At 41.8% G+C, this 14,252-nt stretch overlaps 2 protein-coding genes across 2 annotated transcripts; both read right to left on the reverse strand.

Moving 5' to 3' along the window:
* Window positions 1-939, reverse strand: LOC138084296 (olfactory receptor 1A1-like). Its single transcript, XM_068978500.1, has one exon. It carries the CDS (start codon window positions 937-939, stop codon window positions 1-3), a length of 939 nt encoding a protein of 312 aa, XP_068834601.1.
* Window positions 940-12,356: 11,417 nt separating this feature from the next.
* LOC138084253 (olfactory receptor 1A1-like) lies at window positions 12,357-13,286 on the reverse strand. The gene has a single exon (XM_068978435.1). The coding sequence runs from the start codon at window positions 13,284-13,286 to the stop codon at window positions 12,357-12,359; it is 930 nt and encodes a 309-aa protein (XP_068834536.1).
* Between the last annotated feature and the right edge of the window lie 966 nt (window positions 13,287-14,252).

The raw sequence follows: 14,252 nt of genomic DNA on the forward strand, positions 1-14,252 counted from the left end.
TCATATTGGATGTGAGGACGTTCTCTTGCTGAAGAGTTTTTCCAGGGCAGCTTTCATGACCCTATTTCTCAGAGTATAGATGAAAGGATTTAACATTGGGGTCACTGCGATATACATCACAGTTATCACCGCATCCTTTAGGCTGTAACTAGTCAGAGGGCGGAAGTACATGCCCATGACTGTCCCATAATACAGAGAAACAACTGTGAGGTGGGAACCACAGGTGGAGAAGGCTTTGAGCACACCCTTGGTGGATGGAACCTGTAAGACTGTGGAAAAGACCTGAACATAAGAGATGATGATGCATAGTAATGGCACGGAAAAAACACCAACTCCCAGGTACATCATCTTCACATTAAAGTGGATGTCAGAACAGGACAGCTTGAGCAAAGAGGAAATATCACAGTAGAAATTGGCCACTTCCTGGTTTCCGCAGAAGGACAGGCTAGCTGTGAGCAGGGTATGGGGAAAGGCATTGGCATTTCCAACCACCCAAGACACAGTGACTAGCAGGACACAAGTCCGTGGGCTCATAATTGTTGCATAATGAAGTGGGTGGGTGATGGCCACAGCTCGATCATAGGCCATAGCAGCCAGGATGTAACTATCTGTGTTAGCCAAGGCAATCATGAAATACATCTGTGTTAGGCATCCTCCAAAGGAGATGGCTCTGGTGCCCAGGAGGTGGTTGGCCAGTGCCTTAGGGATAGTTACAGAGGAGAAGAAGATGTCAACAAAGGAGAGGTTGGCAAGGAGAAAATACATGGGGTTGTGGAGGCGAATGTCAGAGCGAATGGCCAAGATGATGAGCAGGTTTCCAATCAATGTGATGGGGTAAATGAACAAGAAAAGGATGAAGAAGAAGTCTTCTTGTTCCTGATGACTACTAACTCCTAGGAGGAAGATATCCAGGACAGAGGATTGGTTTTCATCTCTCATAGCTCCTTTGTTGGCAAGGGAAGAGAAGAAAGCAGAATTTTTAGTGAAGTACTGTGTCTAATATATTCTTTATTCACCACATTGGATTACCTGTGTTTATACTTGGGTATGCTAAATTCAGAGATAATTAATATTTGGGGAAAATGATCCCTTTTCATCAATCTAATTGTCAGAGAGCCTTTGACACATGCTAAGAAGATAAGTGATGCCCATTCTCCTGATTCAAAACCTTTGATTTAATCATTAAACAATTAAATTTCAATTTGTTTGTGCTAAATACTTTGTAAGGCCTTGTGGAAAAACCATGAGCATGTTGAAATTATGGTTGTCTGTTTATTTATTCGACATATATGACATAGTCTCTGCTCTACCTTATAACTTCATGGAGAATCCTAATTGTCACAGGAATTTTATTGTACATGATAGGAAAAGGACAGCATTTGAAGAAAAAACTTCAGTACAAAGAATGTGTTGTACATGGAACATCCTGGATAATTAGAAACTGTTCTATTGACTGATCCCAGAGCCCAGGTGGTATCAGGCGTCTGCACTGGTGTTCAGTCAGTTCAGTTCAGTTGCTCAGTCATGTCTAACTCTTTGCAACCCCATGAACCACAGCATGCCAGGCCTCCCTGTCCAGCATCAACTCCCGGAGTTCACCCAAACTCATGTCATTGAGTTGGTGATGCCATCCAACCATCTCATCCTCTGTCATCCCCTTCTCCTTCTGCCCTCAGTCTTTGCCAGCGTCAAGGTCTTTTCAAATGAGTCAACTTTTTGCATCAGGTGGCCAAAATATTCGAGTTTCAGCTTCAACATCAGTTCTACCAGTGAACACTCAGGACTGATCTCCTTTAGGATGGACTGGTTGGATCTCCTTGCAGTCCAAGGAACTTTCAAGAGTCTTCCCCAACACCATAGTTCAAAAGCATCACTTCTTCGGTGCTCAGCTTTCTTTATAGTCCAACTCTCACATCCATACATGACTACTGGAAAAACCATAGCCTTGATGAGATGGACCTTTGTTGACAAAGTAATATCTCTGCTTTTTAATATGCTGTCTAGGTTGGTCATAACTTTCCTTCCAAGGAGTAAGTGTCTTTTAATTTCATGGCTGCAATCACCATCTGCAGTGATTTTGGAGCCCCCAAATATAAAGTCAGCCACTGTTTCCACTGTTTCCCCATCTATTTGCCATGAAGTGACGGGACTGGATGCCATGATCTTACTTTTCTGAATGTTGAACTTTAAGCCAACTTTTTCACTCTTCTCCTTCAGTTTCATTAAAGGCTTTTTAGTTCTTCACTTTCTGCCATAAGGGTGGTGTCATCTGCATTTCTGAGGTTATTGATATTTCTCTTGGCAATCTTGATTCCAGCTTGTGCTTCATCCAGCCCAGCGTATTTCATGACGTACTCTGCATATAAGTTAAATAAGCAGGGTGACAATATACAGCCTTGACGTACTCCTTTTCCCATTTGGAACCAGTCTGTTGTTCCATGTCCAGTTCTAACTGTTGCTTCCTGACCTGCATATAGGTTTCTCAAGAGGCAGGTCAAGGTGGTCTGGTATTCCCATCTCTTTCAGAATTTCCCACTTTTATTGTGATCCACACAGTCAAAGGCTTTGGCATAGTAAATAAAGCAGAAATAGATGTTTTTCTGGAATTCTCTGGTGTTAGAAGATTGTAAATCAAAAGACAGGCTTCCCAGGTGACTCAGTGGTAAAGAATTCACCTGCCGATGCAGGAGATGCAGGAGACGAAGTTTCAGTCCCTGCGTGGGGAAGATCCCCTGGAGTAGGAAAAGGCGACCCATTCCAATATTCTTGCCTGGAAAATTCCATGGACAGAGAAGCCTGGTGGAGTACAGTTCATGGGGTTGTAAACAGTCAGACATGGCTGAGTGACTGAGCACACATGTACACAGATCAGAAAGACAACTGGGAATAGGTCCTAGCAAAGCAAGCCTAGTAAACTCCTCTTCAGATGTCCCATTTTCAAAGTATATATTCTCTACTAGCTCTTGGTAGGTTTTACCTCTTTTCCAAACCCTTAATTATGTATAAGCTCAATGCTTTCTGTTTTCTCTTCCTTTGCTATGTTATTTCTTTTAATGACTCATTCAACCCCATTGTGGCTTCAGCTACTGCTTAGTAGACTGTCTGATCTACATCTGTACACTTGATCTCTCTTTCCTTTATTTCCACATTTGTTGTACTGTAACATGTCTAAGAATCCCTATACACTGCATATATAACCTAAATAGTTGGCAAGGTTTTTTGAGAAGGAAAACCTTCTTTATTTTTATCTCTTCCAGAGAAATTTTTTGTGAAATAGTGTTCATTTTGTGTACCAATAAGTTTGCACTCAATATTTCTTGAATTATACCCAGGTTTATTATATGGGCTCCCCACATGTGGTGTACTCCTGGGCACACTCATCCAGTTTTCCCTCACCTCTACATCTGATCTTGTTGATTTAATTTCAAATAATTGGTCTATAAACCAACTTTTCTATTTGTTGTCTCTGTACTTTAGTTTTTTAAAATTAATTTTAATTGGGGTATAATTGCCCTACAATGTGGTGTTAGGTTCTTCTGTACATCAAAGTCAATCAGTGATACATACATATATCCCCTCTTTTTTTAGATTTCCTTCCCATTTAGGTCGCCAAGGAGCATTGAGTAGATTTCCCTGTGCTATATAGTAAGTGAAGTCACTCAGTCATGTCCGACTTTGTGGCCCCATGGACTGTATCCTACCAGGCTCCTCTGTCCATGGGATTTTCCAGACAAGAATATTGGAGTGGGTTGCCATTTCCTTCTCCAGGGGATCTTCCTGACCCAGGGATCGAACCCAGGTCTCCTGCATTGCAGGCAGATGCTTTACCCTCTAAGCCACCAGGGAAGTGCTATATAGTAAGTTCTCATTATGGCAACCCACTCCAGTACTCTTGCCTGGCAAATCCCATGGACGGAGGAGCCTGGTAGGCTGCAGTCCAAGGGGTCGCTAAGGACTGAGTGACTTCACTTTCCCTTTTTACTTTCATGCATTGGAGAAGGAAATGGCAACCAACTGCAGTATTCTTGCCTGGAGAATCCCAGGGACAGGGGAGCCTGGTGGGCTGCCGTCTATGGGGTTGCACAGAGTCGGACACGACTGAAGTGACTTAGCAGTAGCAGCATTAATTATCTATCTTATACATAGTAGTGTGTGGATGTCAATCCTTGTCTCCCAATTTATCCCATCTCTCCTTTCCCCATTGGTATCCATAGTTTGTTTTTATATAGTGTAGTATTGCTTATATGTGGAATCTAGAAAAATGGTACAGATGAACTTATTGACAAAGCAGAAGTAGAGACTCAGTGCTTTAGTTCTGACAACCATCGTTTTTTATCTGATATATTTTAATTTATAAGTCTAAATTCTGAATGGGAGTATATTATCAGCTCTAGAATTACAGTTATTGCTGGAATGAAAAGGAAAATTTTGAGATTTGGGATGGGAATAAATGGAGTTTTGAATGTATCTAATATTTATTTCTTTAAAAAATTTGGAGCAAACTGAATCACTTTGCTATATACCTGAAACTAACTCAACACTGTAAATCAACCATATTCCAAAAGGAACTGGAGTAAATTTGATAAAATCTTATATTTGTTAAATCTAGATGATAAGTTTGTTTAATGTTATACTCTTTGTCATTATGATGTTTTAATAACTTTATAATAGGTAAATTTAACTTAAAATATACATTTCACAGGTTGGATGATAATTGAGTCTAGAGTGTAGTCATGAAGCTGGGTGGTTCAAATCTATTTTTCAGTCAGTGTAGGAGACAAAATGTTCCTTGTGAAGAGGTTAAAAATAAATGAAAGTTATTTAGACTGGGAATGGGGACCCAGAGGCCAAATACAATGCTCATCTAGGCTTATTTATAGAGATGGCTGCTTATTGAACTCACAATTATATTATAAAATACAAATGTGATTGTGTCTATCTCTTTAAAACCACTCATTTTCTACATATCACCAAATAGATGAAGTCCAAACTTCTTATCATGGAAAAAATCTCAAGGACAAATTGTTTAGACCATGAAGTGTACCTTCAGGCAGAACCACATGTATATTTTTATCAGAAGCTGAGGGTTCAGGTAGGAGAATAAGAAGAATTCAATCAGGAAAAGAAATATTGTGAGGAGTTTTGACCAACACACATAATTTGTACTTTATTCATTAGGTACAAAGATAATATAGTGGATGTGAGTAAAATTAACCTTTTCTGATAATACAGGTATGCAACCTTTTATTTAATGTAAACAGAGAAATTTGGACATAGATATTAAATAGTCGACTGATTCATAAGGCAATGTTTTGAATGCTTATCTTGTGCAAGAACAACCACAAGGAAATAAAAAAGATAAATAATGAAAGAATATAAGACTAGCACCCGAAAAGAAGCGGTTGGTATAATCAACACAGGAACCAGAGAAACAGGGAACGAGAGCAGAGAGATTCCTGAGCACAAGGATTGATGATAGAGATCCTTAGTGGTGGATGTCAGTGTCATCATGGGGAGAAATGATTTCTGCAGAAACCCTAGAGAAAGAAGTAAAAAAGCATATGCCCCCACAGAGAGGAGCCAGGGATGGGAGAAAGGGGGCAGGCAGGGATCAGCATGAAGCTACAGGCAGAGTAAGAGCCTCGAGTTCCCTGGAGTTAAGCCAGAGTCCCAGGAAATGCTGCCTGCTAAAATCCACTTTCATGGGAGGTGTTTAGACTGTGATATTCGTGGCATGAGTGTGGTGATGCTGAGGACAGAAGAAGCCAAATGCTTCCCCTTGTTGTATTATGCAGGAAACATACCTAAAGGCATCCTCTGAATGCTCTGAGACTCCCTGATAGGCCGGCGCATCAGTGCTTTGACAATGAAATAACGTAATTGCCTGGAGGAGCTTCTTAGCAGACACCATTGAATGTGGGGGTGAAAGGAGTTCCGTCCTTAGCTCTTCTCTAAAATAATGCACTTGTGTGATGGCTAGTGTGTGCACACACAAACAACATTACTTTAGAAAGTGGACAGTTCAAGACTGAGACAACCAAATCAGAGCTGCTCCATCTCATTCTGTTATTTTTAGAGAAAGCCCAAGGAGAAGTTTTATCAGAAGGGAAGCATGTTCTCCCTGTCTGTCTCTCTGTCTGTCTCTCTCTCTCACACACACCCATCAAATCTTGAGAACTTTGGTTCTTGAGTCCTAGTTTTGCTACCATCTCTGTTTGACTTTAGGTGATTCTGTTAATTATTTTTTCATCTGATAAAAGCATATAATAATTCTACTTACCTCCTGAGGGTTTTATGAGACTCAAAGGAGATAATACATGTAGTGCAGTTGCAGGTTATCTATCTCATGCTGTCACTGAGATACAGAGTCACTTCTCCAATATCCAAAGCCTCTACCTGGGAAGTCAGCTCAGAAAATGTTCAAAAAGGGTCCTGTTCTTGTGGCCTTCTGTCCTCTTCCACAAAAGGGGATTTTACAGCCACCTGTTCTAGGAGATTCCTCCTGGGGAGTAGGTGTGCTGGAGAAAGTGCTGATAGTAGCTTGGCAGAGTTGATCGTCTCTTCCTATGGTAAAGGAGATAGGCCTGGGGTGGTGTGGAAAGAAGGACCCCAAGTTTCCTAATTGTGGAGCAGAAGGGGTGGGAAGAGCTGTCCTGGATGGAGACTAGAGATGAGGATTCTAGCTTCCTCTGTAAGGAAGCAATGTGGTCACAGCAAGGGGAACATTTGGAATTATGCAGCAGGTTTTAAAGTCTCTTGAAACATGATTCGCTCAGACCTTCATTCCAATCAGTCAGAGTAATTGTGGAGACTCTTTGCGTGCTCCTACAGCTGTGCCCTAATGGGACACAGTGGTTCTCAGGAGTGATTGATCTCAGAGTTCTTCCCTGGAAAAAAAAAAGGATGGGCAATATCTTCCCAGAGTCTGTCTCCAGGGTCAAAGCCCTGGGTTGACCTATTCTGGCCTCTTTGTTGGAAAGTGGGCCCCTATTCTCTGCTTCAGCACAAAATGGAACCAGCCCTTGGGAGCTGTGAAGATTATGGTACGATTAAGCTGCTGTCTTACTTCCAGCCTACACAGAAATCTTTCTGGTGTTAAGTGTGAAACATAATATAATTCTATTTCATCTTTCTCTAAAACTCTACCTGAGAAAAGAGTAGAAATGTATATTTTTAAAAAACCTTCTTCGCATGTAGACTGGTGGTGGTGGTTTAGTCGTATCTGACTCTTTGTGACCCCATGGACGATAGCTGGCCAGGCTCCTCTGTCCATGGGATTTTCCAGGCAAGAATACTGGAATGGGTTGCCATTTCCTTCTCCAGGGGATCTTCCCGACCCAGGGATCAAACCTGGGTTTCCTGCATTGCAGGTGGATTCTTTACCAACTGAGCCACCAAGGAAGCCCCCAAGGTAGTCTAGAGATGCTTGAAACTGCTGCTTTTTCACTGTGTTCTAGAACAGGTGAGTCTGTGCTCAGGCTCCTCAGTAACATCCCCCCTCCTGTAGGTTGTCGCATGGGGGTTGGGGTTCCCGTGGGTACCATGTCTCCATCTTTCCTACCCATTTCTTTATTTTTAAAAGATGTCTTTATTTTATTTTTTGGCTGTGCTGAATCTTCATTGCTGCTCACGGGCTTTCACTAGTTGCGGCATGCAGGGGTTACTCTGTTGCAGTGCGCAGGCTTCTCATTACAGTGGCTTCTCTTGTTGCAGAGCACAGGCTCTAGGGTGCGTGGGCTTCAGTAGTTGCGACACATGGGCTCAGTAGTTGCGGCTTTCAGGCTCTAGAGCACATGCTTAGTGGTTGTGACACATGGGTTCAGTTGTCCTATGGCATGTGGAATCTTCCCGGGCCAGAGAGAGAATTCATGTCCCCTGCATTAGCAGGCGGATTCTTAACCACTGGACCACCAGGGAAGCTCCCCATTTCTTTGTTTTTTAAGATTTGTTTTGAAATGGACCATTTAAAAAGTCTCTATGGAATTTGCTATAGTATTGCTTCTGTTCTATGCTTTCTTTTTTTATTTTTGGTTGTGAGCCATTTGGGATTTAGCTCCCTGAGCAGGGGTGGAACCCGAACACCCTGCATTGGAAGGCAAGGTCCTAACTACTGGACTGCCAGGGAAGTCCCTTTCCTACCCATTGCTGGGTGGTCCTTCTGTGTGTAAAAGCTGCTCAATCAACCCTCAGCTCTTTGGAAGGAATTGCTCTGTTTGTATTAATAGGTATAGATTTGGTGCATCTGTGCGTGATGCCATCTTGGTCCCTTTCTCTTTAAAAAAAGTGTGATTTTAGAGAAGAAATACTTCCTCTGCTTTTATTTTTTTACCCCAGCCCATGGCCCAGTGTCACATCCCTGAACAATTTACATGACTTCCTGGGAAACCAGAGATATAAATGAGTGTGACAGCTGTGGTTTATGTTACTAGCATTCTCTCCTTGTGGATTTCCTTGGCATCCTCTTTAGTGATACCAGATATATTTAGATGGACTGAACGATGGTGTAAGGATAGACACTGAGACAAGAAGAATCACTTCACTGCTTTAAAGTTGGTAACTTCTATGTGAGCCCATATTTCCCATTTCTGTCCTATCGTTCAACTAGCGCTCTGTCCGGAGTGCCCTCTCTAATTATAAACATTCTAGCCAAGTCTTCTGCCAGTGCACAAATTCTGACTTGCTTATATATCTATCCTTATTATTTTATGTCTCCTCTGTGGGTCAGCTTAGCCAGGGGAATGTACTGGTCAAGAGGAAAACTGAATCTGAATCCTCATATCCCTGTTGTTTGTTGTTCGGTTGCTAAGTCGTGCCTGACTCTTTGCGAGTCTGTAGACTGTAGCCCACCAGGCTCCTCTGTCCATGGAATTTCTCAGGCAAGAATACTGGAGTGGCTTGTCATTTTCTCCCCTGGGGAATCTTCCTGACCCAGGTATGGAACCTAGGTCTCCTGCATTGCAGGCAGATTCTTTACCATTGAGCCACCATCCTCTTGAAACACATCAATGAAGTCATTTCACCTTTTGGAGGTTTGGTGTTCTTGTCTGTATAAGAGGGCTTCAATTTTGTGCTGCAGGGCTTTTTGAAAATTTAAAGAGCCAATAATGTATGTAATATAGGTAGAGAACATACACACACACACGTGTATTGGGTTGGCCAAAAGTTTCATTCAGGTTTTTCTATAAGATATTAATCAAGAACTCTTTTTTTCCCCCTCTACTTTATTTACTTGTTTACTTTATTTTACTTTACAATACTGTATTGGTTTTGCCATACATCAACATGAATCCAAAATGGGTGTACACGTGTTACCGAGAACTCTTGAAATGTAATTTTTATTGGAGTACAGTTGTTCATAAATTGTGTTAGTTTCCATGGTATAGCAAAGTGAATCAGCCATACATATGCATATATCCCCTTCCTTTTGGACTTTCTTCCCATTCAGGTCACCACAGTGAGTTAAGTAGAGTTTCCTGTGCTATATAGTATGTTCGCATTAGTTCAGTTAGTTCAGTCACTCAGTTGTGTCTGACTCTTTGCGACCCTATGAATCGCAGCATGCCAGGCCTCCCTGTGCATCACTAACTCCCGGAGTTCACTCAGACGCACGTCCATCGAGTCCGTGATGCTATCCAGCCATCTCATCCTCTGTCGTCCCCTTCTCCTCCTGCCCCCAATCCCTCCCAGCATCAGAGTCTTTTCCAATGAGTCAACTCTTCACATGAGGTGACCAAAGTACTGGAGTTTCAGCTTCAGCATCATTCCTTCCAAAGAAATCCCTGGGCTGATCTCCTTCAGAATGGACTGGTTGGATCTCCTTGCAGTCCAAGGGACTCTCAAGAGTCTTCTCCAACACCACAGTTCAAAAGCATCAATTCTTTGGCTCTCAGCTTTCTTCACAGTCCAACTCTCACATCCATATATGACTACTGGAAAAACCATAGCCTTGACTAGATGGACCTTAGTCGGCAAAGTAATGTCTCTGCTTTTGAATATGCTATCAAGGTTGGTCATAACTTTTCTTCCAAGGAGTAAGCATCTTTTGATTTCATGGCTGCAGTCACCATCTGCAGTGATTTTGGAGCCCCCCAAAATAAAGTCTGACACTGTTACCACTGTTTCCCCATCTATATCCCATGAAGTGATGGGACTGGATGCCATGATCTTAGTTTTCTGAATGTTGAGCTTTAAGCCAACTTTTTCACTCTCCTCTTTCACTTTCATCAAGAGGCTTTTTAGTTCCTCTTCACTTTCTGCCATAAGGGTGGTGTCATCTGCATATCTGGGGTTATTGATATTTCTCCCAGCAATCTTGGTTCCAGCTTGTGTTTCTTCCAGTCCAACGTTTCTCATAATGTACTCTGCATATACATTAGTTACCTGTTTTATGCATAGTATCAATAATGTATGTGTGTCAGCTGATTTTTTTTGCCAGCCCAATATATTTGATCTTTAAAGAAATATCTACTTTTTCTGAAACTATATGGCACATTTGGAGCTTTTTTTTGTAGCACTCGTCACTATTTTCCTTGTGTTGGCTATTGTTTCATCCTTTTTCCAAAACAGGCATTTGCATGCCCACTCAACGTTATCATGTCAACACAATAAAAATACACTGTGCAGTGTGCTTTGATGAATAGAAAATTGAGAGACACATAGCTTGACTCATAGGAACATCAAGTCAAACTTGCACAAGTTTTTTTTTTCCTCCAACCAGAATCCTCATTCTCCATTATGCCCCCCTTTTCTCGAAATTTAGTCATTCTACAGAAGCTCTTAGATAATTTTATCCGTTCCCAAACTTTACTTATCAGTGCCACTCTGATTCATGCTCTGTTAATTTTGCTGCAAAGCTTCATATCTTCATTGTATGATTTATCAAACATTTACCTGAGTGTGTTCCTCAGGAACCTTTAAAGTCTGCCCCAAATAGACCTGGTTTTCTTAAAATTATTCTCTTATTCATTATTTCCAATAAAAAGCATCATTTTCTAGGGGCTTCCCAGGTAACTCAGTGGTAAAGAATCTGCCTGCAATTCAGGAGACACATTGGGTCAGGACGATCCCCTGGAGGAGGACATGGTAACTCACTCCAGTATTCTTGCCTGGAGAGCCCCACTGACAGAGGAGCCTGGTGGCTACAATCCATGGGATTGCAAAGAGTTGGACATGGCTGAAACAACTTAGCACACACTCATGAGGACTCAGAGCCCCGGGAATGAACATTTGCGTCACCTCCGGAGATGAGGACCAAGTAAAAGCAGCTTGGCAGCTCCTCTCAGAGATGTGAGCTTCAGGCATGTGGTCATCCCCCTACTGAACTCCTGGGTTCTGGTAACACTACCTATCCCCTTCCTTTCCCCCAGTTCTAGTGAAAACAGCTTCTTTTTGCAGTTAGTAACTTTTGGATTACATCAGTATTCATCTTTTATCTTGTTTTAGTCACTTTCAGAATGCATCTATGTATCTAATTCCTTGTGTTAAGTCTTTATAATTTCTGCTTCCTGAATGGTCCCAAAATTACTTTATAATGTACCCAGTATAGGATAGATGGTAAATAATGTCAAATATATTCATGTCTAATCATGATTAAATTTATTCACTTACATTCACCCATTCTACCTTCACAAACAATTATTGATTGCAATGACCAACATTTGTAGAAATAGAGCAAAGTGTTGAGACAACTCCTGTCCTCAAGGTTTTCAATCAAAGTAGGGGTGATATAACCTAGTCATTCTCCAAACTGATGTTTAAATAATAACTTGTAGACTCCAAAGCATGAAATACTGCAGTACTTACCTTCTAATACAGAGACAAGGCAGACCTTTTCTATTTATATTATGTACACCTTAAACTATGATTGAGACATTCTCAAGGCTTCCTAGGTGGCTCAGTGGTAAAGAATCCACCTGCCAAGCAAGAGATGCAGATTCAATCTCTGGGTCAGGAAGATCCCCTAGAGAAGGAAATGGCAACTTACTCCAGTATGCTTGCCTGGGAAATCCCATGGACAGAGGAGCCTGGAGGGCTGTGGTCCATGGGGTCCCAAAAGAGTTAAACAGGACTTAGCAATTAAAACAACAACAACAACAGACACTCTCAAATTTACTCTGCCAGTCAGTAGCCTCATTGGAACAGGATCTAATAACCTTCCTGCCACCCTGCCAAAAGGAGCAATAACATGTATAAATGGATAATAGAATGTCTCATCAAACCATTACCAGATTTCTGAGAAAGGAAATTTAATGTCTGTACAAAATAAGGTGGCTTCTTGGAGGGGGAGTATATTAAGGCTGACTTTTCAAGTATATTCGTATTGGTTTAGTGCAGTCTCTAACATTATCTCACATTGGTTATGAGAAGATTCTCCTGCTGAAGAGTTTCCCCAGGGCAGCCTTCATGTCCCGATTCCTCAGACTGTAGATGAAAGGATTTAACATTGGAGTCACTGCGATGTACATCACAGTTATCACAGTGTCCTTTAGGCTGTAACTAGTCAGAGGGCGAAAGTACATGCCCATGACGGTCCCATAATACAGAGAAACAACTGTGAGGTGGGAACCACAGGTGGAGAAGGCTTTGAGCACACCTTTGGTGGATGGAACCCGTAAGACTGTAGAAAAGACCTGAACATAAGAGATGATGATGCATAGTAATGGCACAGAGAAAACAGCAGCCCCCAGGTACATCATCTTCACATTAAAGTGGGTGTCAGAACAGGACAGCTTGAGCAAAGAGGCAATGTCACAGTAGAAGTTGGCTACTTCCTGGTTTCCACAGAAGGACAGGCTAGCTGTGAGCAGAGTGTGCGGGAAGGCATTGGCATTTCCAATCACCCAAGACCCAATGACTAGCAGGACACAAGTCCGTGGGCTCATAATTGTTGCATAATGAAGTGGGCGGGTGATGGCCACAGCTCGATCATAGGCCATAGCAGCCAGGATGTAACTGTCTGTGTTACCCAGAGCTAACATGAAACACATCTGTGTTAGGCATCCTCCAAAGGAGATGGCTCTGGTGCCCAGGAGATGGTTGGCCAACGCCTTAGGGATAGTCACAGAGGAGAAGAAGATATCAACGAAGGAGAGGCTGGCAAGGAGAAAATACATGGGGTTGTGGAGGCGAACATCGCAGCGAATGGCCAAGATGATGAGCAGGTTTCCAATAAGTGTGATGGGGTAAATGAACAGAAAGAGGATGAAGAAGACATCTTCCTCTTCCTGCTGACCACTAACTCCCAGGAGGATGAAATCAAGGGTAGAGGACTGGTTGTCTTCTCTCATGGATCCTTCAGCAGGAAAGGGGAGAGGAATCCAGAATTAATAGTGAAATGCTGTGTATAATGTCCTTTTTAAACCACTACTTTTGACTCCTGTAATTGCTGTGTTCAATACCTGGGCTTACCAAATCCAGAGATGGGCAGTGCATTGCAGTTAAAACATCCCTGTTGGTCCGTGGGGCTAGCTGACAATTAGCCGTGGACACTCATTCTAAGAAGTAAGTCATCTATGAAGTGCCCATCCTCCCCAGTCCCAGCACCATTCCCAAATGCCTAGGGTTTAATTATTTAGCAGGCAATTAAGTTCATACATATTTGATGTGCTAGAAACTTTGTTAGTTCCTGAGGCAAAAGCATAAATATGGGAAAAGCACCACTTATCCATTTTTATTCATATATGGCAAAGTGTGCTTCAAGGACTTTAAAACTTAATGGAGAAGCCAGAACCCTACGCTAATCTTCTCACACATGAAAAGCAAAGGATAATATTTTGGAGTCTTTGAGAAAGCATTCCAGTGCAAAGGATGGCTAGTACATGAAGAACCCTGAATGATTGGAAAGTGTTCCACTGACTAAACTGAGAATGAGCCCCAGAGTCCAGGACATCACAACTGCCTACATTGGCATCAGAAAATTGCAGATCATAAAGACCATCTGGGTTAGGTCATAGCAAAGTGAAATCAGTGAATTTACTTCTTGGGCATCTCATTTTTAAAGTAAACATTTACATTTGATATGTTTCTTCTATATTCCAAACCCTTAATATATGTGATCATAATGTTTTTCTCTTTGACCTTCCTTATCTTTTTATTATTATTATTATCTCCTTTGGTGACTCATCCAATTTCATGGTGACTTTCAACTACTACGTAGCAGAAATGGATAGAAAGGACAAAGTAGATAGAATTCAGAGTTGTTTTCAAGGAAAATTCAAGAGAAACTCTAGATATACTAAAAGATTTAGGCAAGT

The sequence above is a fragment of the Capricornis sumatraensis genome, chromosome 8 (assembly GCF_032405125.1).
Source record: "Capricornis sumatraensis isolate serow.1 chromosome 8, serow.2, whole genome shotgun sequence".
Lineage (NCBI taxonomy): Eukaryota > Metazoa > Chordata > Mammalia > Artiodactyla > Bovidae > Capricornis > Capricornis sumatraensis.

Excerpts from the sequence above, each read along its gene's own strand:
- LOC138084253 (XM_068978435.1), bottom strand. The coding sequence starts at position 13,286 with ATGAGAGAAGACAACCAGTCCTCTACCCTTGATTTCATCCTCCTGGGA.
- LOC138084296 (XM_068978500.1), bottom strand. The coding sequence starts at position 939 with ATGAGAGATGAAAACCAATCCTCTGTCCTGGATATCTTCCTCCTAGGA.